The 25,792-nt window shown below is 40.6% G+C and overlaps 1 protein-coding gene across 2 annotated transcripts; it reads left to right on the top strand.

Annotated features, from left to right (window-relative positions):
- The first annotated feature begins 256 nt into the window (after positions 1-256).
- Positions 257-23,616, top strand: WIPI2 (WD repeat domain, phosphoinositide interacting 2). 2 transcript variants are annotated; one of them, XM_065644590.1, is made up of 12 exons: positions 257-501; positions 9,367-9,449; positions 14,234-14,403; positions 15,703-15,799; positions 16,402-16,499; positions 16,963-17,055; positions 17,838-17,908; positions 18,843-18,950; positions 19,707-19,871; positions 20,814-20,921; positions 22,354-22,451; positions 23,319-23,616. In XM_065644590.1, exons 1-12 carry the CDS (start codon positions 428-430, stop codon positions 23,429-23,431), a joined length of 1,278 nt encoding a protein of 425 aa, XP_065500662.1. In that variant the 5' UTR covers positions 257-427; the 3' UTR covers positions 23,432-23,616. The 2 variants fall into 2 exon arrangements, with proteins under 2 accessions (XP_065500662.1, XP_065500661.1); XM_065644589.1 differs by having other exon boundaries at positions 22,354-22,484.
- The last annotated feature ends 2,176 nt before the right edge of the window (positions 23,617-25,792 follow it).

Raw genomic sequence — 25,792 nt, 5'->3', positions numbered from 1 at the left:
GGCCGTCGCGGTCAAGGCTGGGGACAGCGGGGACGTTACCCAGGCGGCGACCGTCGGCTGGAACCTGGGTCCCCCTTCCAGCCGCCGACCCCCGTGAACCCTGCTTAGCTTCAGAGCGCCGCCAACCGTCCCGCCCTTTCTGCCCAATTTCGGCGCCACCGCCAGTGCGCATGCGCGGCCCCTCCCGCCCCGCGGGGCGGGCGCACACGCGGCGGCGGCGGTACGGTGGCCGGGAGGAGGGGGCGGGACGGCGCAGGCGCGGGGTCGCTCCGCCGCCCGCAGCGTAAACAAGGGGCCGGCGGGGATGAGGAGGCCGCGGGTGCGCGGTGCGGGCCGGGGCCGCCGGGGCTGAGGTGCGCTGCCCGCTGGAGGTGTTTCCCCTCTCTCCCCTCCCCCGCCGGACGGGGGTGGCGAGGGTTGTCCCGCCATGAACTTGGCCGGTCAGAGCGGCGACGCCGGCAGCGGCCATCTGCTCTTCGCCAACTTCAACCAGGACAACACGTAAGGGGGCGGCGCCCGACCTGAGGGGAAACTGGGCCTGAAGGGGAGATCCGGCCTGAGGAGGGGGGGCCGGGCCTGAAGGGAAGACCCGGCCTGAGGAGGGGGGGCCGGGCGTGAGGGGGAAACCGGGCCTGAGGGAGGGTCCTGGCCTGAGAGGGGTCCCGGTCTGACCGGGGGGCCCAGCCGCGGGGAAAGGGCTCCTGGGAGGGCCGAGGAGGCCCGGCCACTGGGGGAGGTGTGGCGGGGCCCCCCCTCCCTGGTGCTCCCCGTTCCCGTGTCGGGTGGCCCCGCCGCAGCTTCTGCCCTCACCACCACAGATGAGGGCCGGGGTCCCCCTCATCCCTGCAGCCAGGAGGGGTGGGAGCACCCGCCCTCCTCTCCGGTGTGTGTGTGTGTGGAGCTGCGGGGTGTGAGGCCGCTCTCGCAGGGACGCGTAGCACTGGGCTGCTGGAGCTGCGGTTGCAGCATCTTTCCTTCTCTCTCTCCCGGGTGTTGCCCTGGGGAGCTTTTCTGTTTTGTGCTTGCGAGGCAGCGCTCGCTGTTGCTTCCAGAAAGTGGGGGAGGGCTGTTTCTGCTTCTCGATGGTGTCCAGCCTTTAGGAGAGACTGAGGTAAGGTGAAGACCCTGATCTTCCAGGAGGTGCCAAGGCTTAATCCAAAAATCTCATTGTAGCTATCTTTTCATACAGCTTCTTTTTTTTCACTTTCCGTCCATGTTGAAGCATACGCGTTAGGCCTGAAGGTATTTTTATGAGCTCATGCTTCTTTCAGTTTTGATTTTGAAATAAGAGGCCTTTCTCATTCAGTCCTGGAAATTACACTTACTTGTGTTTCAATTCTAGAAAGGGTCAGATAGTTCATGCTGCACATCTTGCAAATTAACTGTTGCAACATATTTAGATTAATTACCATATATTAATTTTTATATGAGGTATTAAAGAGCAATAATTTTCAACTTAGGAAATCTCTAATAGTTGGAATTGCAGCACTAAAGATCCTTTCAAGAAGGATTGGACTGTCTTAAATGCTTAAGAGATGAAACTGGGGGGCAATAACCGAAAGAACTTGTACTTGAGAAAGGAGGAGTTTTGTTTTAGGAAGTGAGTAAGAGGAAATGATCTCAGGTTGGCATCACCAAGTATAATCCACGTGTGTGCTGGTGGTTTTTTTCTTTTAACAGCTTATTTGTTCATTTAACAAGCAACCATATCTTGTCCTCACAATAGAGACTGTCTTCAGCATGTACTGTAATGTGTGGGAATTGTGAAGGTGAGAAGATTATTTATGGTGACTGCCAAGACTGAGGAGAAAGGTCCCATCACAGAAACACTCTGCTTTAGTAGGTTTTGTTGGGGGTGAAGAGATGAACAAGTGCAGCTGCATAGACTTGAGACAAGAAACTTTAAGAGTAAATAACTTACAATAAACTGGGGGGGGGAAGCAATAGTCTTCTGTGTGTTTGTAAGCAGATCATTATCCATATATTGAGTTGAGCCAAAGACTTTTGCGATTTCTTTTTGTGTTTTTTCATCAAGTACCATATAGAGCTTGCTCTGTCATTGTGTGTAAAACATGCCCATGTTCTACTCAGATACCAGCCATTTTTTACCTATTACTACATAAACCAAGTCATAATAACTAGGAAATCTGTCACCTCTTTCTTTTGCAATTTATAAAGGTCATTATATAAGTTTTTGAAGTTAAAATGTGCTATTCAACATGGTGATCTAGAAGCGTTAGTATTTTATGTCCTGTAAGGCAACTGCCTATTTCATTTCCACCTTAGCTTTGTGGAGAGCTGTATATATTTAAAGACCACAGAGCTGTGACAGAAAAAAAAAAAAACAAAAACAAACAAACAAAAAAACCCAAAACCCCACAAGTTTTTGAACAGGAGATCTGCAGGCTTGACTGGAGAACAAATCTAAGACAGAAGTAAAAGGAAAGCAAATGTAATAAACACTAATCTAGGTCGTCTTTGGCTTGTATACATTGAAATCTTTCTTCAAGGAAGAAGTGTGATTCCTTTTTGAGTTTATGGAGGAAAAAGGGACAACTGGCTAATAGTTTCTTTCCTTAACCGTGTCTGATACTTCAATACTTTTCCCATTTCATTTTCATAAGTATTCAGAAACTATTCTTCAGTTTCTATCCTATAGATGTTTGGGTTTTTTTTATTCAGCATTCTAATGTCCATTGTGCAGGCAGATTAATTTTTTTTTGTATTATTGTCGTATGTAAAGCATCTTGAGATTAGCTGATGAGAATTTTGGTGATGTTTCTTTTTATGTGATCCAGACCTGGCACGTGTATCTTTGCAATCCGAAGATTTGGGAGACTAAGTCTTTTGTTTAATTTTAGAATATTTTTGCATTTTCAGATATCCATTATAGAAATGACATAAATATTAAAAGCCTCCTGTTCATATTTTTGTCTCAAAATTATAAGAATAATTTGGAAGGCCACTTGCTTTGAGACAAATGAGATGGTTGGATGATGCAGAATAAGTATCCGTTCTTTCTAGGAGTGTCTCGAAGAAAAGTAGTAAGTATAAGACAAGTTTGCAGGCATCTTTGTGAGCAGCTTCTTACTAAAACACTTGTCTGATGTGGTAAGTGACCCAAATAACCAGGTTGCATTGTAGGTCTTAAACTGAGTAGAATTCAGTGGTTGTGTAAGTTCTTTAACTGAACTTTAAAGTTCTTTAAACTGAAGTTTATTTGATTTTTATTTTTTTTCCCCCTTTTTCACCACCGATGATCTCTCTCAGTTTCTTGTTTAAATTGAGAAACAAGAAGTCAGCTCTCTGGGTTTATTAGTGTAGTATTCTATATATCTAGAAGATCACTGTTTACCATGTGAGAAGAACTGAAAAGAACTTATTTGGAAGGAATTATGCTTTGACATGCTGGGCCTCAGAAAGCTTATTTATTTTCAACTTGCATTACAAGTACCTGGAGTCCTTCTCCAGACAGGCAAGGTAAACAAATGCATATTCTTTCAGCCAGTGTGTGACAGACAAGCTTCGTTTATGTCTTCCCAGTCAGAAGGGCTCGCATCACGTTTTAAGGTGTGCTTCAGTCATTAGGAAAATTGCTGACAGACAAAACTGGAAAATAACTAACTTGGGTGCATTGTTGTTACATTTAGAGCTTTTACCTTCAACTTAACAATATGCCAGTTCCACTCATGTGCAAATGTCTTGCTTATGTGGACAGCAGAGCCAGGTGCTTTGTATCAGGAAAATATGGTACTTGTTGCTGGTGAAAATAAGTCTCGAGCTAAATTTCCTAAGCTTTAGGAAGGGTTGTTAATTAATTAGTGTCTCCTGTAGGAAGGAGATGAGCTTTGTGATGGTTTTTACTTTTGGGAAGTGGGTTTGATGGTAGTTAGAAGAATGTTGTCAACATAAAAGTGGCTGTTGCTTTTTCCTAGTTGCTGCAATCCCTGGTGACTGAAGCAGATATTCTCTACCTTGCTTTGAGGGGTTTTTTCAGACTTAACTTTTTTTTTTAATGTTCATTCGTGGATGCTGTATGCAGTGACATCGTCTCTTGGAATAATATCTACATTATCGAAAGCATTGTGTTGCCTCTTTATTCCATATTGCCCTAAGCTTTATTTACGTGAAAGTTCTGAATTATTGGCTGGGACTGGAACTCTGCCTGAAAACACTCCACCTATAATGCAGCAGAAGCACTTGGTTTGTGGCTTCTCTTTGCTATAATGTTTTCATTAAGTAAAAACATGGAGATCATTTTCAGATGTTGGCATGCTTGTTTTGAACCTGGCCCGTTTCCCTAGCGCATCAAGCATCGCACAGCGCGGTGTGACTGGCGTTCCCTGGTTGAGAGGCAGAAGCTCCAGCTGGCAGGTAAAAGTGAAGTAACTGGTCAGAATTGGGGTATCCTAGTGAAAAATGCAGGAAAAGTTTGTAGTTGACCTTGGTGCTAGGTGTGTTTTAGTAGCTGGAAATCCTCAAGGATAGATATTTGGTAAGAAGTACCTATTAAACCTGAGTGCTGTTAATATAACTTCTGGGAGAACTAGTAAAACTGAGCACAAATACATTTATGAAAACTTTAACTCGCCTCACAAACTCATACAAGCTTTAAAACCCATAAGGGAACTGTTTAATATAGTACAGTATGTAACTTTTTACCCAATGCATAACTTCCATATTTCAGTGTTTAAATTGTTAAACAAATATTTACAGATAAATGCCTTTGGAAGAACTTAAAAATTAACTTACATGGTCTGCAGATTCAATTAAAAAAACCCCCACAACACACACCCAGAGAACCACCTTGTGAAATAATTCAAGTTGACAGACTGTAGAGAAGTCTTAGTTGCTTTTTTAAAAATAAGTGATCAAGTGACAGCATTCGGAAACAAAATAGTTGCTGTAGTTTGGACAACAGCCTCCTGATGGAAGGAGAAAAGGAAGCCTTGGTTTGGAGTTGCAGTGAAAACACTGAGGTGGCCCTTATTTACAAGGTCGTCTTCAGTCTCAGCTTTCGTTTGTGTGTGGAGTTACATTTGACAGGTATCAGCCCATATATCTCTTCTATCTGTTTTAATTCTGCCCTTTTTTCCCAAATAAATCAGTTTCATTCTATGTTCTAAACAAATGCCTGTAGCTCTAAAGCTGTACAGCGTGCTTCACGGTGCAGAAGTTGTGTTCTGGTTCGCTTACTAAGTGACGTTTGGATCTCTGTAGTAAACTGCTTGTGGCGAGGAACACGGGTTAGGTGCTGAGCGTTCACTCCTCTGCCTTTGTTTCTCCTGTAATAAGTTCAGGTATCATTCCCCCATGGCCCTTGAGGACAGGAGAGCTTGATTCCGAGGAGGCTTTAAAGCTTTAAAAAAAAAAAGGGAGGAAGGAGTGATCACATAGCTCTCGTGCTCAGGGAAGGCAGCTGAGAGAAGCACTCGTATGTCGTGTTACTCACTGTCGTATGTCGTGTTACTCGCTGTTGTTGCCGTGGAGCAGCAGCTGGGCTGCCAAAGGAACTGTTCCTCAGCCTGGGACAGTGTGATGGGAATTTGGCCTGAGAGCAGCAGTGTTTACTCGGATTATGAACTTTCTGTTGTCCCAGCCCATTGCCACACATTGAGTGATGAACCAGTGTTGTCTCCTTTTGCTGTAGCAGATTTAAGTCTGTCTTGGTTTTCTTTTAATATAAGAGTAGTGGGAAAATCTCCTGTAGCTTGTCAGAGCATTGCTGACAAATCTGTTGAACACATGAGTGTCTGTATCTAGCTCTTGTCCAAAATAATGACATTCTTGACCTTTCCATTAAGAGGTGTCTGTAAGATGTTATGACTTTGGTTTCAGCAGACATTTGCGAGGGGAAATAAAACAAAGTAAGTTTCCTTAGTAATTTTTCTTTTATGTAATTTCATTTATTTTTTTTCTTTTATTATTATTATTATTTTCCCCTCTTCATCATAAGCCTTTGCTTACAAAAAGTTTTGTCTTTGGAAATTTACATCATTTTTTAAATGAGGTGGAGTATTTGTATAATGAGACTGTCTAATAATGAAAGTAAGTTTAATCAACCAGTTATTTAAAATAGTAATGTCTTCTGGAGTTGTGTTTATACTGCAGCTGCAATTGATTTTAATCTTTGAGAGAGTTTAGGATCTTTCTGATTAATGTAGAATATTTGTGATTAATAGCTAAGGTCCTCTGCAGAAAGGGAAAACTGGTTTTCTTTCTTCTGTATGTATATTAAAGAAGCAACAGAAAGCCTATATGATTCTAAGTAATCTGAAAAAACTTGTTTCTAAAGAGCCCGAGAGATTGAAGCAGCTGACTTCCCATCTAGGTGAGTGCACTTAGAGTGAATGTCAGCATCTTGAAACGAGTGTGTGAGAGATCCTGTAATACAGCTCGTTTGATGAGGTTAGTTTTAATTATTTATGGCAGCCGCTCTTGAAAATACTCTCAAGATTCATCTAGTCTTGGATCAGACTGCAATATTATCTTTCAAAAAAGTGAGTAAACACAGTTTCATAAATCACGGCTATATTGGTAATTTTGTACTGAGCAGACAACCTTGATGATGAAATGGCTCAAAGTCTACGATCTAAGGTGTGTAATAGTGGCTACACATAAGAGCTGAAAAACCACCTGTGTGTAACATCATGTTAGAAGAAAAAAGGCCATTTTTTGGATATTGATTTTATTTTCAATTTCAGTCTCTCATCAGGTTCTGAAAATTGGTGATAATAAAGCGTAACACCCACGTTGTAAAAGGAGCTTCTGATAAACTACAGTAGCTTCTTGTTGGCCACTGTCTATTTGAGCAATAGCTGAACGTCTTATTGATCTCATTTCTTCCCCATATAGTTGCACATTTTTTCGGAGGTGAGGTAATTTTGGCTAGTTTTGTGGGCTTTGGTCATTTAGATAGCTATCAGATGTCTTTAGGGCTTAAGTGTAATATCGGTGTGGGGGATTTAAATCATTATGATTATGCTTGTATAACTCAGTATCGTGAGTTCTCTTATTACATAGAAAAAGCCTTTTTCCAATAGTTTCATAAGAAGTAATTTGAGAGCACATTTTAAAAAAAAGTGCTGTTCTAGAAGAAAAATAGGTTGTTTTGCAGTTGTGGTTATACACTGAAACGGGTTTAATTATACTGACTCCAGCTGTCCTGTGTAAACAAATGATATGTGAGTTCGTCACCTTGATCCTGAAAGAAACAACAAAAAGCAGTTGCCATGGATGGAGAGGTTGGTTCTGTGCTTCTTCATTTTGGGTTTTACTCAGTCTAATTATTTTAATTATGGCTTTCGCCACTGTCTAAAGCTTATTTGAATGAGGTATAAGTAGTCAGTAGGATGAGAAAAATGGTCTGTCTTATTGGTTTCAGTCAGTAAAACAGTGATACAGCAATATTCTGTATTTAAAGCTATAAGTACAATACAGGAATCCTTGTCATACACTCACAAATAGCTGCTATGTGGAATTCTCTGAGGAAATCATCCTGTGTCTTTTGTAGATCGTTTATATTGCAAGGAGTCTTGTGACTGCATTTATTTTTAATTCAGTTGAGTGCTTGTTTACCTTTGTGAAGTGGTAGTTTTAATGTCATTCTTTGTTAAACTTTTTTTTTAAGGGAAGCAGTAGATAATCTAAGAAAAGCTAACTATTTTTTTTTTTCCAAATTACAGTTTCATTTTTTTTACAGAAGTTGGATTTTCATTGACTTGTACAGAAGTAGTTGAGGAAAAACACTCATGTTTTTGGCGACTAATCAGATATAGTCTGCTGAACATTCTGATTTTGTCTGAAGGAAAATTACATTCAGTATTTCTAAGATGACTTAACAGGAACAGCAGCCAAATTTTCTTTTATAGTTACTTTTCTGTCTATAAGCCTGATATTATTTTTTTAATATCTTAGTTCTTGAATTTAGGGAGGCTTACTTCTCTGACCTGGATGGTGCATATTTTAATTTGAAAGTTTAAACCTTCTCAGACATAATTTCTTAACCAGACTCTGCCAGTTGTATTTTTTTTTTTTTTTCTAGAAAAGAAGGTCATACCATCATACAGAGGTTGATTTTATAGCTTGGGATTTTAATTTCAGAGGGTAAGCCATCTGAGGAACAACTTCACTCTTCTCGGTACCTTGACATTTAATAAGGGCTCACTTTGGAGCCATGAGAGGAAAATATAGAAAGAGCAAGAAATCTAGGAACCTGCATTGTATTCTAAATGCAGAATTAATCATTAGTGCATCTGAATTATAGAGAATCGTCTTGCTGAGTTCAGAGGGTGTTTTGGCAGCCTGACTGGCAGGGTTGGCTTTGGGCCCTGTATTGAATGACTTGCCACAATTTGGCATATCAAAATACATTTTATTGAAATTTAATTTTTCTCCATGCGTCCTGGCAGTAAGAAATATATGAACTATAAGCATACTAATACACTTCTGCACAGCTGTATTTACTGTTAATTTCTTTTTCTGTGGCACAAAATCCTCTGCATGAGGAGGGGAAAATAAGAATGTGCCATTGTCTGCTGCTTTGGTGTGTAAAGACCTGCAAGACAAGCCTAAAGGCTTTTCTAGCTTAAAATTTAAGACCCGTCTTTGACTCTGACTGGAAAAGCAATTAAATGGTCTGTGAGCTAAGTGTGAAAATTAAGTAATGGAGGAAAGAAGGGTTTGTAGTTGGTTTTTAAATGTCCTACTATTGTTAAAAATCTGTTTAATATCAGTGACTAGCATTTTTAAGAGGGCGCTTCTGATCAAAGATTCAGCGTGAGTATTTGTAAGACTGAGACCTAACAATGTTCTTTGGAGGTGCTAGAATATCATCAAATAAAACCAGAGAAAATTAGAGTTGGCAGTCTTTCATTCTATTTTTTTATTATTATTAATATATGAAAGCTCTTTGGGGGGTGGTTGGGGAAGGTTACAGTATAAAGAACAAAATATCCCCAGACAATCCCAGTTTAAAAGGTCTTGGAGGTCACCTCTAACGACGAGGCAATGATGTAATTGGTTTGCATTACATTACTCAAGTCATCATCTTTCCTCCACACTAAAACTTCTAGTTTGAGTAGAGAAATCACCAGTATGGGTTGGGCAGTGGGCTCAGATTAACCTGTGAACTCTCATTTCACAAAATGTGAAGCAGGATTCCACACCTGGGGTAATTCTGAAGCTGTTTGGCCTTGCAGAGTTGAAGCAGCTCTCTGTGTCTGTCGTGGCTTTTTTCGGTCAAGCTTTTTATTGCTTTTCTTGCTGAGCTAACCCAGCTGAAGTTTAGAACAGGGTAAGAATCTGTCCAAGGGTAATTCACAGCTGATATAGTTCATGTTCCTGACTGGCTTATTTCTTTTTCAGATCCCTTGCAGTTGGCAGTAAATCAGGCTACAAATTCTTCTCTCTTTCTTCTGTGGACAAATTAGAGCAGATCTATGAATGCAGTGAGTATCTTCTTTCTTTTTTGTTTTGGTTTGGTTTTTTATGCCTTCAGTTGGCTTAATTTGGGAAAAATAAGACAAGTTTCATTTTTTTCACAGCTGATTTGCAATTGACATAGGAGGAACCTTAAGTGTATGATGAAATATCACACAAATACAAAACAATTGATTGCTGGCAGGGTAAAACTATATATATCAGTGCTCCTTATTTAGGTTTAGCTGGTATGTTGTGAAATTTGGTAATAGCTATGAGAAGTATTCTTTGCTTTTCTAACTTTGTCTGATAGTCAGGTTATGTAGCAACTGGGCATGAAAAAGAAAAAAGATTCACTGGTGTGAGAAAGCATCTTTTGGGTCTTTATACTGGCTACTGGGGCAGACAACCACAAATATGCTGTTATCAAATTAATAAATAAAAAGCACAAAACATGAAGCATTGGTTATATTTTTCATTAATCCTAATATTTGCTGTTAGAAAAATACTTTTTAACATGGTAGCTGCAGGTTTACTCATCTGAAAGGGTGAATAATCCAAAGTCCTGTAACTTTTCAGTAGTGATCACAGTTGAGTGGGATATGCGATGAAGTGGAGGGAGGCTTGTGGGAGAAGTAGTATCCCTTGAGAAGTTGTATCCCTTGTCTTGCCAGCAGTTCAGACTGCCCTTTTTTGAGGTGCTAATAAATAAACTATGAATGCTATGCATGAGTATCCTTGTTTTCCTATAAACTCCACATGAACAGATGGTACCAATAGCTATGATGTCAGCTTTTATAGTAGGGTCCTGGTGTATCACGCTACACAACAGAATTGTCTTCAGACTCCATTCTCTTAGATGATCTGACCCTGTGGCATCTGAAGTTGGAAAATGGTGTGTGATTCAGATGACCTGTTACCTGTGGTGACAGCCTGATTCTGTCCAATGTCAATGGAGAGGAGTAATTGTGAGGTTCAAATGAGGCACCTGTGGTCAGGTTAAATTGTGTTCCAGCTACCTGTTTGAGTCATGGTCTGGTTTTACTGGTTAATTGGTGGTTTGCGCTCGTGTTATGCTGTTGAGTTTAGGTACCTGACCTCTGTAGTATGTTGGGCACTTCGGGTATCTGGCCTGATATCACCCCAGGAGACTGGATGAAGATGACTCCTGTTACACGAGACACTGACTAAACATACTGAGAGAGACTGAACTTTGCAGCGCTGCTTCTTCTAGGTAGTCCTTGAGAGACAAAGTACAGATTGGGTAAAGCACCTTGCTCAAAATCTTGCAATAAACTGCTAAAGCAGCTGGGATTAGAATTTAGACCTGCCGATTTCAGTCTTCAGACTGTTCTGGGATGCCTGTATTGGCTTGACCTCTTTGATATTGTAAGTTTTCTTCCATGAGTGTTAAGTTCATAAATACAGAGCACAGAATGTGAGGTAGAAAATTTGATGGTTTGACCTGCGTAAGCCAGACTCTCTTCACTTCTGCTTATAGGACATGCAATGTCCACAGCAGACCTAAATCTTTGAGATCTTTCTTTTTTTATACACAGTTAAATAATTATCAGCCTTGGGCTTGCAAACTATGCCTGTTTAAAACTTGACATGGGGTGTGGAGGTTTTCCTGTGTATTTGCTACCTCCTTTCTGCAAGGAAAAATATCTTGAGGTCTCCTGGAGGCCCTCTGCCTCCCAATTTAGTTTAAACAGCTCTAAGGTCTTTGTGTTGTTTTGAGGGAGCACTTTTAAGGACCCTCCCTCCCTTCTTTAAGGTTGATCTGCCGGTTCTTCTGTAGTTTACTTTAGCCATCTACACAATATGCCCCAGCTCTCATCTTTTTGAGAAAACAAAGAATGGGAGGTTTCTTTGTCTGCTCCCTTCACTGACTTCTGCTGTGACTCTGTAAAAATCACTGAACTCCCTGCTCAGCTGATCCCCCTGGAAAAATAAGTGTTAGATTGGAGGATGCTTTCAGGCTTAATGAATGCTTATAAGATGCTTCATGTTCTCGGATTAAAAATGGAATAAAAGCGTGGCTGATCATCTAGCTGGTTCTAACCAGCTCTTGTCTGTGATGCTACATGCTTGTGTTTATGAAACTCTAATCTTGTTATGTGTTTGCTTGTTCTCCCCTCATTGCTGATACTTAAATAATTTTACAGTTCTTCTTTTTGTTCTTACTGTAGTTTGAATCTGAGTTTCTGGTAGTGCTCTCTTGTGTAGTGTAAAGGAGAAAATACAAATAGAAAAATAAATGATTAACAGCATTGCTATAGGATGTAACTGTTGCTTCTAAACATATGATTAATTCAGGTCAGCTGGATGTAGGAGATGCAGTATAGCCTGAGACGTTGCTTGTTAGGACATGTACATGACTTGGCAGCTCTGAAGAGGTTGTATCACTTCTTCCTGTGAGGGGAAGGCAAAGGAACAGAGGTGCATCCTGTAATTTTCAAGTGAATTTAATTAAAAGCCCATCACAAAGCCTTTCTTTAAAGGTAACTGTGTTATAGTAGGTCTTTTTACGGTGAGACTGAAGGATTGTCTGTACCTCTTAAGCATTTTCCTTGTTGAAAGGTTTTTCCTCTGTCTGTAACCGCTTAGTTCTTGGTAGTGTTCTTCCCTGTGTGCCTTCCCTGCTGCCTACACTTCCCATCAGCACTTTCTCTGTATGAATCTGCTGCCGTTCCTCCTCTGAAAGACCAGTTCTGCCACCTGCCTGGGACAGTAACAAATCCCAGATGATGTGTCTTAACACAGTTGTCTCTGAATGGGTAAAGAAGTTGTGCTTGCCCAGGAGCAGGAAGCACTCCGACTATTTTTTTCATAGAACCATCAAATGTCCTGAGTTGGAAGGGACCCATGAGGATCTTCGAATCCAACTCCTGTCCCTGCATAGAGCAACCCCAAAATTCATGCCATTTTGGTTCTCTGTGTGCTGGTCTTCTGACTTCTGCCAAAAAGATGCCATTGTTATGAAGGACTCCAGGCATAGATAGAAAGCTGATAACCTGTATTGTAAAATATTGAGAATCTTTTCTGTTACTAGTCTGTTTCAAGGAACATGGACATCTGTACTTGAAAGTCTATGCATAAATTTATTGAAGCAGCTTTTTGTATTTTTTTTCATGTGGTGTGTGTGGCACCAGGAAAATGGAGAAACAACTCCTTGAAAACAAAGTCATTGCTAAAATGCATTATCCCTGTTGCAGAAGTGAGGAAATTGAATTTTAAAAGCCTCTGTGAGCTGCTTTGTCTTCTCTGGAAAAGTACCATATTAAATATGAGATTTATCTAAAAAGTCAATTATGTTGCAAAGAATGCTGAAAATGCTTCGTATAAACCTGCTCCTTTTCCATAAGGAGGCTATTTTTCTCTCTCTCTCAAAAGAACGTAGAGCATCAAATGTTTTCTGTTCTTTTTCTTGAAACAACCGCCCAGAAAAAGCATCTTCAAGGCAGCCATGTCACACAGTGATGACATTGTCATATGCTGAGAATGTTGGGCAGAACTTTTTGCAGGGAATCTCTGTTATTGGTGATGAGAACAGTGCCAATTATTTAATGTGCCTCTTGACCAAAACAGAAGCCTTCAGAAATAAGCTTTTTTTTTTTTAACTGGCAGTTAGACAGTTTAGAATGTGTTAAGCAATGAGCTAATCTAGATAGTAATTTCTGAAAAGTTTGGTTGTTTTGATGGATCAAGGCCAAAGGCTCAAGTCGCTTGTCTTGATTCAGTTCTGGGATGGAATGGCAGAGGTAGCTGGTAGCTGTGGGAGAGCTGCAGAACTTGCTAAAACTTCTTCCAGTTTGTTGGGGTTTTTTCTGCTGTAAAAACAGTGTCGTCTGGGGCTTTTGGAGGGGAGCTCTCGGGGCTGGGAGGGAGAAGCACATGCCAGGGTAACCGCTGATGGCACCTGCACTCCTACCAGCTTGATCCAATGCTGTATTATAGTCAAATACTCTGAAAATGTGTCTTTGCCAGAGATCCTGGACTCTTCGCCCTCCTGCTGTTTCCCCACATTTTGAATGGTGACTTGTGTTCCTCCTTTGTCTCTGGTGCTTCCACAGTAGAATACGTGACAAAACTACGGCTTTTTTTTGGCTCTATATACATGCTGGTTTGGTGATTCCTGTACAAATTGATTTTAGGGACTGTGAGGTAAAAGAAGTTGTGTGTTTAACAAAATAAAACACCACTAATCAGTGGCTGAAGCAGTGTTAGAACAAAAGAGTTTACCAGCTTGAGTACAAAACTTTTTTTTTTTTTTTTCTTGTCTTCATGGAGAGGTATGCAGAAACTCCAGGGTGTTTTGTCATCAAAAATCCTTCCATGCATTGCATAGCTTTCAAAAAAAAAAAAAAAAAAAAAAAAGGCACAAAACACCACCAGAAAAAATCCTTTGCTTTCCTAGATTTCTACAGAGATAGAGACAAGATTGTAAGATTCTGAAATTTGACAGCTTGCTGGTTTTTGCCTCCTTGGGATTTTCTTTCTGTTGGATCTTGGGCAGAGGTTTATACTATGATATTCTGATAATATATATTATGATATTTTGTTCATATTATGATATTCTGTTCTGAAACAAAAACTTGCATGACACTTGGGAGAGTGACAGGGGGAAATCTTTGTAAATCAGTGTTCACTGTGTAGATTATTTTTGCTTTAAAAACCTGTCCTGCATCCCACCTTAACTCTGAGCTGTTGTGCCAGAACATTTGTGTTCTTGGACTGTATTTCCTGTTGGCGTGCATTATTCTTCCCTGAAATCTCCCTCTGTTTTTCCCTCGTGACTGCGATTCCTCAGCTGACACGGAAGATGTGTGCATTGTGGAGAGGCTCTTCTCCAGCAGCCTGGTGGCCATCGTTAGCCTTAAAGCTCCACGCAAGCTCAAAGTTTGTCACTTTAAGAAGGGGACAGAGATTTGCAACTACAGTTACTCCAACACCATCTTGGCTGTCAAACTCAATAGACAGGTGAGTAGTAATTTTGAGTAGGTGAAAATATGGAAAAGAGTTATTTTGGCACTTTCTCTGCTGGTTGATGTCTCTTCCTTTGGTGACAGAATTGTCATTTGAGATTAACTTGTAGTTTTGTAACAGTAGCTTCTGTATGACATCTCAGCGCTCCTATTTGGTTAAGTATTTTTGGTTCTATGTTTATATATTTACTTAGGAAAATGTCCCTAGTAAGCTGGGCATGCTTTGAGCAGGAGGTTGGACTAGAGACCTCGGGAGGTCCCTTCCAACCTGAATAATCCTGTGATCCTCGGAGTGAAAATACGTGAAGCTGACCATTTCTGTTCAGACCTAAACTTAAAGTTATCTATTCACTTTTTATGTTTTTAAATACAGTTTGCTGAATTATTTTTAAAAAATAAAAATTTAAAAATAAAATCGCTGAACTGGTCAATTTAAGTACCTGGAAGCATAGTTTACTGTATTACTAAATCATTAGTAGGCTTTTCTGCAAATACAGAGTCCTCTGTCTTCAACCAGTTCCTTCTAAGTAGAGAGAATGGCATCTGAAGGAGAAAAATCTTCTTAGTGTCTGTCCCTACCCCCAAAATCAGGTGAAGGAGGGTGCGATTCCTGCTTAAAATTATAAGGGAAACAGTAGTTAGTTTGACTTCTGGCACAGTGAGGTAGCATTACATGAGTAACATCTTGTAAGTTGTCCAGATGTAGTCTATGAAAGTGTAAATGAGATGTCGAAGAACTTAATCAAAGTAGTTGCTTTTTTTTTAATAAAAGAAAAGCCCTCTCACAAATTATTGAGTAATAGGTTCTATAAATGGTTAAAGTCATGTATGTTTTTCTGTTTAGCCAAAGCAGAAAATTATTTTCATGTGTGAATTGGCTTCATGAGGTGGGGAAATACAAAAGAACAGATACAGAATAAGAGTTAAATAGCTTTAAATAAAGGTTTCTGCAGAATAAGAGTTAAATAGCTTTATTTAAAGGTTTCTGGCTTGCTGACTTGAACGAGTAACGTAAATCATTTGTATTCAAATCAATTTGCACTAGTGTGGTTGAGAGAAGTGAAGTGCACTGGTCAGTCCGAGTGACCGAGTGCAGTTTTGTGCTGTTGAAGCCTTGTCAAGACGTATGTCTTGTCTCTCTTCTATCAGACTCTTGTTTCTTCCCATGAGGTGGGTACAACCTTTCCTCTGTTGGAAGTCACCTACTGCATTTTAGATATAATTTCTTTAGGATTGATAAATTACTCTAGACTCCAGTTTGATATCAGCATTTTGTCTTCTTTCCCATGTCTAGAGGCTGATAGTATGTCTGGAAGAGTCTCTTTATATACACAACATACGAGACATGAAGGTATTACATACAATCAGGGAGACGCCTCCCAATCCTGCAGGTAAATATGTCAGTAGAAGCCAGAATAACCCTGAAAAGTGCATTCTCTGCCAACATATGATGGTTCCTACAGGGAACTAGAGCATTGTTGATTCAATTTTCAAATAAAAGTCACAGTTGAATACGTGAATGTCGTCTTAAAGCCTACCTGTTTAATTCAGCTGAGGTTTTTGAGAACAAATATCAGACTCTAACTTCATCTTCCCAGGACTTTGGTCTCCTGGAGTGGATGTGTCAAAAAGTTAGGAAGAAGTAGTAGAGAGCTACAAACTGGATTTTGTCAGAACTTGGTATAGTTAAAGGCTTTGCCAGGCTAATGCTTTAGGAGTCTTGGCAGATGTGGGAAATTCTACTGCTTAATCAGTTATTGTAGCTCTGTTGGTATTCTTCCTTTTCTACTTTACATTAAACTTTAACTTACGTAAAATAGTTCAGTATGTTGCAGGTTGACTCTGAGATTATTCATCCTTGTTCCATTTCTGTTGATATCTCACGAAAATAATTCAAGTTATCTGTGTAATATTAAAACGTAGGATCACAAAGTTTTGCTTCATAAGTTCTGGAATTTGCCTCTTTCTGATTCTGTTTCTGCATCCCTTCTAGGGTTGTGTGCTTTATCAATAAACAACGATAACTGCTACCTGGCCTATCCAGGCAGTGCAACTATTGGAGAAGTACAAGTCTTTGACACCATCAATCTGGTGAGGATCTTTGTGAATGCTGTTTCCACTTCTAAAGATGTGGTTTTTAGAAATGACTTAACTTCCTCAGAGAGGAATTACTAGATGCTCAATTAGGCTTGTCTGCATGAGCGTGCGGTATCTCTTATAGCTAGGCTTCACAGAATGTCGCCCAAGAAAATACAGGCACTAATATTAGATTTTTTTGAGTAGAGTTGGGCAAATGGGAGGAGCAAAATAAAGCACTTTATGTTTGAATTGTCTTCTACCCACCCTTCTGCTCATACTCTCTATGCACATACTTCAGTGTTAATTTTATGTACTTCTACTTAGCAGCTACTGAAACAAATACTGAAGCTGTTGTCCATAAAATAAGACCCATATTTTGCCTTGAATGCTCTTAAATATGCAGTCTTAAACTGCAAACATGTATCTTTTAGCCTGTGCTGTACTCAGGTTCTATTTTATTGATTCACTCCTGCAGAGAGCTGCTAATATGATCCCAGCTCATGATAGTCCCTTGGCTGCTTTGGCATTTGACGCAAGTGGCACTAAACTTGCCACTGCATCAGAAAAGGTAAGGTGGCTTTTTTTTGACTTGCCAACAGTAACAAAAATTCTGTTTCTGAGCATTTTGAGTAAGTTTAAGCATGCACATTCCATCTGCAAGTGCCAAAAAAGGCTTACAGTTACAATGGCAAATCTAAGTTAAGCACTGCTAATGATATTTGACACCATTTCCATGCTGTGAAATGCTGGATAATAAGGTTATCTAAATAAATACATTTTAATCTTGCTGTAATCCTCTAAGTGTTTCTCCCTTTAGTGCAGGATACTTATTAGAAATAAATTGTCTTGTTTTGATCCTGTCTTCCTAACGAAAACAAGACAGTTAAAGTCAGAATAGCTAGAGGTGTCTTGCCAGTCATTGGCACACAATGACAAATTGTCCATCTAAATTGTATAAATTAAAGTCCCAAGCATCTGCTCTTTGAGTGATAAGTTTAGAATGCAAAGGTGTAACTGATTGTATATGATAAAGGCACAAAGACATCCAGGTGACTGTACTGGTGGTACTTGTCTGGTGTAGGTATTTTCCTGATCAGATATGATAAGAAGGGCTGTTCTTGTTGCATAGCTTGTTCTCTGCATTAGTAGCTCCCACCTCTTCTTGTTTCTCTGATCCTCAAACACATCCTACAGACAAGCTCCATAAATATTTCATGTTAGTACATGGCGTGCATCAACGGCAATAAGTTAACAGCAAAACACTTTGCTGCTTGTAGTTGTACTCTGCTCGCTAGAGCTAATACACAGTGAACAAACTTGAAATGAAAAATTATTTTTTTTTCTTTACAGGGGACAGTAATAAGAGTGTTTTCCATTCCAGAGGGACAGAAACTCTTTGAATTCCGAAGGGGAGTGAAGAGGTAAAGTTCAACTGGGCTAATTAGCTGAAACTCATTCCTTACTGTGGATTTCCAGTATGTTCTGCTATTGAGCTGGCATCCTGATTTTTTTGCATATTTTCATCTTCATTCATCCCTGACTGTACGCTTATAACAGTTTCAGCTTGAATGTCTTCCAATTTCACTCCTTTAGACCTGACTATTCTACAAATCAGTCCTGTCAGAATTGTACTACCTTTTGCCTTTTAAAAATTTATTGGTGAGGGAATTTGTTTAAAGTGGGTCACCTTCTGTAAGATATATTGTATTCTTGTGGCAGTTGGAGGCAGTACATCTAATATTCTCGCTGTCTTCTAAATCCTGCTAGTGCTGTGATCATTGATAGACATTGCGAAATGGTACTATGATTTGTGGTAGCAGCGAGTCTGTAATTTCACTATACTTTATGCAGAGGTAAGACTGAGTTTGGATTGTTAGTAATTAACCCCCGTATCTGGGATACATCAGCATTGAACATCGTTAACGGGGATCTTGCTCTTGAAGTGTTCTAAGAAAGTATCAGAGAATTCAGAATGCTTACTATGGAAATGTTCTTTTTTCTTATTTGCAAAGCAGTGGTGACTGAGAAAAATCTGCTTAAATACTAATTAAGCCAAATACTTTGGCTTAATTGGGAGTCACCTGCAATCACTGACAGGAGAAGAGGAGCAGGTGAGTCTCCCATGCAGCCACAGTTCCTCCCAGCTCTCACAGTACAGCTGGTGAGAACATGATGGGGCTTCTTAGTAGTGAATGTGCAGAAAGATTCCTACCTACCAAAATGGAGAAGTAATATATTAATTTAAGTCAATTTCCCTGAGTTAGTTAACACTAGCTTTCTTCTTACACCAATTAATACAGTATTAGTGTCAAAAACAATACTTAATTGTTTTCCTCTCTTTTTTTTTGCCCCCAGGTGTGTGAGCATCTGTTCATTGGCTTTCAGCATGGATGGCATGTTTCTGTCTGCATCCAGTAACACAGAGACGGTGCATATCTTCAAACTTGAGACTGTGAAAGAAAAGTACGTTTCAGAGGTGCCTTAGATTTTTTTCAATAAAAAGGCTTTAAAATCAATTATACTCATCAGGATGAGTAGTGCAAAGTGTGGACAGATTTGTTTTGAACACTTCTGTAAAGGGCATAAGAAGTCATTTATGAATCAGCAACTGCAGCTGAGCTGCGTACAGTTCTCCCAGTGAATAGAAAAGGTATTTCTTCTGAAGAGAAATTTGCCATCCTTGTCGGAGGAATGTGGGGCAGTTTAATATTTTCAGGTACATGTGTTTCGCCTCTTCTGACATCTGCACGAGAAGAGCTCTCAGCAATCCCTTCCAGGTGCCTATGGGGCTTTAATAGGCACCAGGTTATTAAATGTTCCTATTTATTATATGACAGGACAGTCTTAGTTACATTTCTGTGGAAGATGTTGGAAACAATGATATGTTTAGTGATAAACAGGTGACTAAAATCCTGAAGTGTAGCTCTTTCCAGTAGATCTCGCTTTTGTATAATGAACCTTATGAAATACAGTTTTATAAGCAGAAGTATAAGTTTACAATCAAACATGATTAAATAAGAGGCCAAGGGTACTGTGGGACACATTGTGCCCTGTAGCATAAATAGAGTGCATTAGAGTTATCAAGGGTGTTTGTTTTTTCTGAACAGAAACAAAAACCTGCCTGATATCTTTAAAAATAAAAAGATATTTTGAAATGTTTACGCACCTTTCTCTCTAATATGAAGGTAAAGTCGGTCGTGTGTTTCTTCTGACTTACAGACCTCAGGAAGAGCCTACAACCTGGACAGGTTACTTTGGAAAAGTGCTGATGGCCTCAACGAGCTATCTGCCCTCTCAAGTAACAGAAATGTTTAACCAGGGTAGAGCCTTTGCTACAGTCCGCCTGCCCTTCTGTGGGCACAAAAACATCTGTGCACTTGCCACGTGAGTAGAGAAAAATTGAGCCTGCGTTCACCAGCCGGCTGGGTTATCGTGTTGGGCGTGGAGAGGCTGACACTGGAGAACGTAACCTCATCTCCAGCAGGAGACGGATCACGTGTAACCATTTCAAAGCCTCTTGCAGTTTCAGAGCAATGCGTTAGAGCTAACACCTCACAGTACTTTGAGGGGAGAAGGGAAAGGCGTAACATTTGGATGAGGATAGACTATTTCTAAGTGTTGTTTAAAGGTGTCTTTTAATTTTGAAAGAAGGATGTTGAGAACAGACCCGTGGGCTTACGGCATTTGCTTCCATTAGTGCTAGGAGGAGTGATACTGTATGTTGTGTTCGTGAATTGCAAAATTAGGTAATTCACACTAACCATTAAATAAGTCTTTGAAAGCAAGTTCATATTATTCTTGTCTCTGAAACAGCATAGCATTCATTAAAGTTAATATTGAGGACTAAATCTAATCTTTCTTCTGCCTTCACGAAAGGCAGGCCCCATTTGGCACAGCTACCAAAGCAGTAAACTGGGTGGTAGTAAACTTTATTTTGTGGGGGTTTTGTAGTTTTTATGCTAAATTGACTTCATGTCTGTACTCTCACTCCTCTGATCTCAAAGCACCCTTTACGCAATAATTAAGTCTTGTAATGTTTCTGAAATATGTAAATATTTCCCATTAGAGTATTTGTCTCTGGAGTTACACAAAGCTTGATGACAGGATGGTAACTTCTGAATCTGTTTTACTGGGTTATGTATAAATTGCTGGGTTATGTATAAATTTCCTGTGGCATCCCACTAGCCCCAAAATGTGGTTATGCCTTACTTTTTTTCATACAGTTCTTTCTGAGGTGGTCTGTAATGGCTTAAATTAATGAGAGGGGAGGAGAGTGTGCTTTCTTGAGCTCTCATTAATCTGTTACTCTCTCCTAAACCATTCTAGAATCCAGAAGATCCCTCGTTTATTGGTGGGAGCTGCTGATGGGTACCTGTACATGTACAACCTAGATCCCCAAGAAGGAGGAGAGTGCACGCTAATGAAGCAGCACAAGTAAGTTCACTTTAGCCAAAGGCTGTTGTATTTTATTTCTTCACAAAATCCAGTTTGTTCTTAAGCTTAGTGCTGTTCTGCAAAAGTCTAACTTAGAACAGCTCATTTCTTTAAACTAATCTTTTTCCAGATCTCTGACACAAATAACTTCAGAATCCCCCAGTGCCTTCCTTCCTAGTATCTACTACACTAAGCATCGCTTTACCAGCAGAAACTTAACGCTGTCAGATTGCAGCGAAGGATCAATCGCTGTTAGCTGTATGATCCTCTTTCCTCTTACTTGGCAGTTTGAGTTGAGTTACTTAAACAAGAAATTGAAACGTCTGACACCATCCACTTCATCAATAAATGAAGCAGTTACAGACGTGAGAGATGTTACTGACTTCACAGAGGGGAATCTGGCCTATGAAAATATCTGTATTCGCGCTCTACCAGTGTCCTTATTAAACTTCCTTCCATAGAGGCCAGCAAACTAATGTTCTGTAGCAGTACTGTAGAACACTCAAGGAAAATATGACCGGGCATTGTTGTATTTTAATAAGATCTGGCAGGAAAAGCTTGGGTAATATAGTCAGATTACTTACATGATCAATCATAGAATTAAAACCAATAACTCACGATGATAACTCAGGTGTGCATCTTTGAGTCTATAATCATAGACTTGTTTAGGTTGGAAAAGACCTTTAAGATCATCAAGTCCAACTGTTAACCTCGCTCTGCCAAGTCCACGTCTAAACCATGTCCCTCAGCACCACATCTCTGCGTCTTTTAAACCTCTCCAGGGATGGTAACTCCACCACTGCCCTGGGCAGCCTGTTCCAGTGCCCGACAGCCCTTTCTGGGAAGAAGTTTTTCCTCATATCCAATCTAAACCTCCCCTGGTGCAACTTGAGGCCATTTCCTCTTGTCCTATTGCTTGTTATTTATCTGAATGTTTTAAGGTATGATGTCTGGTTTCACTTGTAGATGAAGTGAAGCCTCAGAGAGAAGCTTTTATCGAGTTCTTAAGCTCTGAAACACTCTAATACCTTCACTAGATGTTTTTTTAGTATATGTGATTGAAGCAACCACTTCTGTTGTGGACAGAGCTCAAGGGACAACCTATAATATTGCTGATTGGAATGGTTATTATTTTATTTAATCATGCACTCTTATTTTTAGTCTTTTTTTCCTAGCATCAGCTACTAGTATTTCGATCTTGATGCTGTTTCCAGGGCAAGGATGTAGCTGATGTGTCTTCAGTGTTAAATATGAAGTGTTGTTAGATGCCTTCTTGACACTCCTCTGGAATGGAGCGACCAAGTTCCTCCTGTTGCATGTGTATATGTATTATTCTTACATGTCTAATGACATATTCTTCTGTAGCTGTCAACTAAAGCTGTATTGTGCCCAGGTAGATCACCTCTCATGCTAACCTCTCTCTGCTTGGTAGGCTCGATGGCAGTATGGAGCCAGCCAACGAAATTCTAGAGTCTGCATCCCACGACCGGCCGTTGGTAGCGCAGACGTACAGTGCCGCTGTGACTAAAGGTACATACGTGCCTTCCTCACCCACAAGGCATGGTAAGGAGAAGGCTGGAAAATGGGGTAGAGAGTATCTCTGCATATTGCTTCGTTCTAGACGGCCGTGTGAGCTTGTCTACTTCAACCCGGAGCTTTTCATAACCTTGGGTGTGATGTCAAGCATTGGTGAGCAGTAGGAAAAAAGCATTTGTGATGTACAGTAGCCTCCTATAGATGGATCGCTCATCTCTGCTACTTACTGGGTAGAACGTTGTCTCGAATTGTGGTTAATTACTGTACTGATAGTTGCAGTGCTTGCCAAATGGTTCCTGAGATGCCCTAAAACAATTATTTCATACAGGAGTTCTGCACTCAGACCTTGTGCAAAGCATCTGATACATAGCGCCCACTTTTATTTAACAATGTTGATAAGTGCTCCTGTCATTCCTTTATGGGAACAGTGACCTTTTAGTCTGATTTGCTGCTCTGTTAGATCAAGAGGGTGAGAATTTGGTTAACGCTGCAGCTCTCCAAGTGATGAGCGGAGGTTTTACCATCTTTGTACGTCACTCGGGTCGGTGCTTCGACTGCAGAGGAAGGACAGGCTGCACATACAGCATCAGTACTGCAGTTGCGGTGTAACGCATGAGTGGAGAGTAAGAAAAACTTCAGCCTGCACAAAGCACCAGTATGCGTTGCACACATAGGGAGTAGTTTAATTTTGATCATAAACTGCTCTTGGCTCGGAGAAACACTGTCATGATAAAAGCAAACATAGGGTGGCAGTGAAACTGTGGCAAGTAATGTCTGGTACTTCAGCTCTAATCACTCACTTTAGATCCGAGCCTTAGTTTGTGCTGCTGATCCCCCAACTACTTTTTCCTTTGTCTGCAGCCTACACAGATGACTTGGGTGCCGTGGGTGGAGCTTGCCTGGAAGATGAAACCAACTCACTGAGGCTGGACGAGGACAGTGAGCATCCTCCCATGATCCTGCGGACAGACTGAACTGTGACCTGTGAACTCACTCCTGAAGCAGAGAACACTGGCTTGATGTTTCCTGAGGAATCTCGTGTTATGCTGCTATGAACTTTGACATGAGTTGGGAGAGAGGATGACAGACTCTTACAGTTTTAAGTCGTAGCTGTAGTCCTAATTCTATACAATTGGAAAAATATATGGTTTTCAATTCAGTGGCTTTTAATCTTGCTTCTCTATTTTAGCTGTGTTTATTTTTTTTTGTTGTTGCCAAAACCTGCTGTTTGTGCAGCCCTCGGAGCCTACTAGCTTTGCATGCCTTCATGTGCCAAGCGAGCATAGGAGGGGGAGAGAGAGAAGCCACTTTATAACAAACTCAAGTTTGTATTTTTTTTATATATGTATATAATATTTAGCTTATGTAAGGACGGAGTAGAGAAGTGGTTCTGGAAGCCGAGACTGGTTCTGCACTGACAAAGGTCCAAATGGTTTCCTGTGCATGGGCTTGCAGGCATACCTAGTGACTGACATGCAACCTTTCAAATGCAACAGCCTGGGGTTTTTTTGGGTTCTCCTTCCCCTTTCCTGGACCATTTTGTTAATTAAAATTCCTTCTGAATGTTGCATATTCGTTGGGACTATTCTGTTTGTTGGGATGGAAAACTGAAAGTGTTTCCCTGCATAAGGATATAGGATATAGAAAGTGCCTTTACAGGGAAGAATAGGAATTGCTGCGGGAAGAAAGCTGGAATGAAGGAGGAATTGGTGGAGGCTCTTGTACCTCTTTAGTACTTGGATGTCTGTAGCCCATAAGCTTGTGGGGCTTTTTAGAGAAGAGGTGGAATGTACTTTCTTTCTCTCCTGTTGATTGTCTTATTTCTTTGGCAGAGTAGCAATAACCTTTTTTTTTATACTTTTTAAAATTATCCAAAGCAAGGATTCTGTCAGAATGGATGGAAATCCCTGTGGAATACGGCAGCCCCGCTCTTTAAACAGCCTTAAGGTTTTTGGCTGGAAGGCGCAGCTCTCAGTTCTTGCTTCTCTTTAGTCTGGGGCTGAGTGTACTGCTCTAATTGTGAGGGTTCACGTTTGGGGTGTTTTTTCCAGATACTGATGTAAATATAAATGATTTTGAAAGATTAATTTTTTTCTGAGTTCTCTTCTGCTGAGTTACAGTGCTTTGCTTTTTGCCTTTTTTAATTTTTTTTTTTATTTCCCCTTTCATCAGAGTACCTCCTGTGATACACTCCAAGGACTGGATGTCTCTTTGGCAGTTTTGGAATAAATCCTTAGCTGCCCTGACCCTGGCTAGGGCTTTCCAAGGCTGAGCAGTGCTGCAGACTATTTTTAGGGTTGTAATGTGCCTTCTCTTAAGTCTTGGATAACAGTTAGTGAGCAAGTGATTAGTAAAGTACTTGGTGAGTGCTACTTTCCTTTGCCAAAATGAGCTTGCTTTGCCTTTTGTGCAGTGATGTGGGTTGCTTCCTTTCCCTCTGACTGCTTGCAAAGAAATAAAAACTGGCAAGGAAAGAGAGGGGCACAGAAGCTGAGTACTCCAGCTACGTGTGAATTCCCTACCACAACTAGAGAGTGGTGCGCTTTTAGGGTTTGGTGCTGTGAGCAAGTCTTCTCTCGAGCGATCGCAGGCATTGTTTGTTCCCAAAGCCCTGGGTGGGCAGGTGGGCTTCACCTTCCTCTGAAAGTGCGAAAGATGGTGGGAGACCCTGCCAAGTGAACTGTGTCAGTGAGACCACTGTTAGTCCCTGTATATGAAAGACGTTCTTACACGAGCGCATGCAGGAGAGAAGGGATGAGGCTTGTTTATTCACTGAAAACCTTTCACTGTCCCAAGTAGCTGGCTGGAGTGGCTCGTGGTGTCCTTTCCACAACCCAGCACATTCGAAGCAAACTACTGAGCCTTGCTGAAATCTCGCTTCATCTCTTGACTTTAAGCTCTGGCTGACAACTAAATTCCATGTTCTGGAATTATTTTTTTCAGTGTGGTGTTTGTTTTTTTTTTTTTTTTTACTGCAAATGCTATCAGCTTTGCTGTGGAGCTTATAACCGCAGAGTAAAATACGAATCTCAAAGTCAATATTAGCTCAGTGAGCTTTGCTGGCAAACAGAACTGCCCGGGAGCTGTCAGATGCCTCCTGGTTCCAGACTAAAGCTGGTAACATTCCTGATAACACCCTCGGAGGCTTGGTGCAGACTCCGCAAGTAGAATTAGCAGTAAACAGACATAAGCAACACAGGTCTGCTGAGCACACGAGTGTTTCAAGCTGGGAGCGTAACAAAGGCCACATTACCTAGTAAGACAGACCTCTTTATGTAATTACTAACTCTTACTGCTAGAAATTGATAACGTTTATTGTACTAATTTTACCCTCG

The sequence above is a fragment of the Caloenas nicobarica genome, chromosome 14, assembly GCF_036013445.1.
Source record: "Caloenas nicobarica isolate bCalNic1 chromosome 14, bCalNic1.hap1, whole genome shotgun sequence".
NCBI classification, from domain to species: domain Eukaryota; kingdom Metazoa; phylum Chordata; class Aves; order Columbiformes; family Columbidae; genus Caloenas; species Caloenas nicobarica.
This window is presented reverse-complemented; position numbering and strand designations above follow the sequence as displayed.

What these genes read in the sequence shown, in the direction of transcription:
- WIPI2 (XM_065644589.1), top strand. Translation starts at nt 428, where the DNA reads ATGAACTTGGCCGGTCAGAGCGGCGACGCCGGCAGCGGCCATCTGCTC. An exon ending in GACGCCTCCCAATCCTGCAG is followed by an intron (nt 15,800 to 16,401) that starts GTAAATATGTCA and finishes CATCCCTTCTAG; the next exon opens with GGTTGTGTGCTTTATCAATA. An exon ending in ACGCTAATGAAGCAGCACAA is followed by an intron (nt 20,922 to 22,353) that starts GTAAGTTCACTT and finishes TCTGCTTGGTAG; the next exon opens with GCTCGATGGCAGTATGGAGC.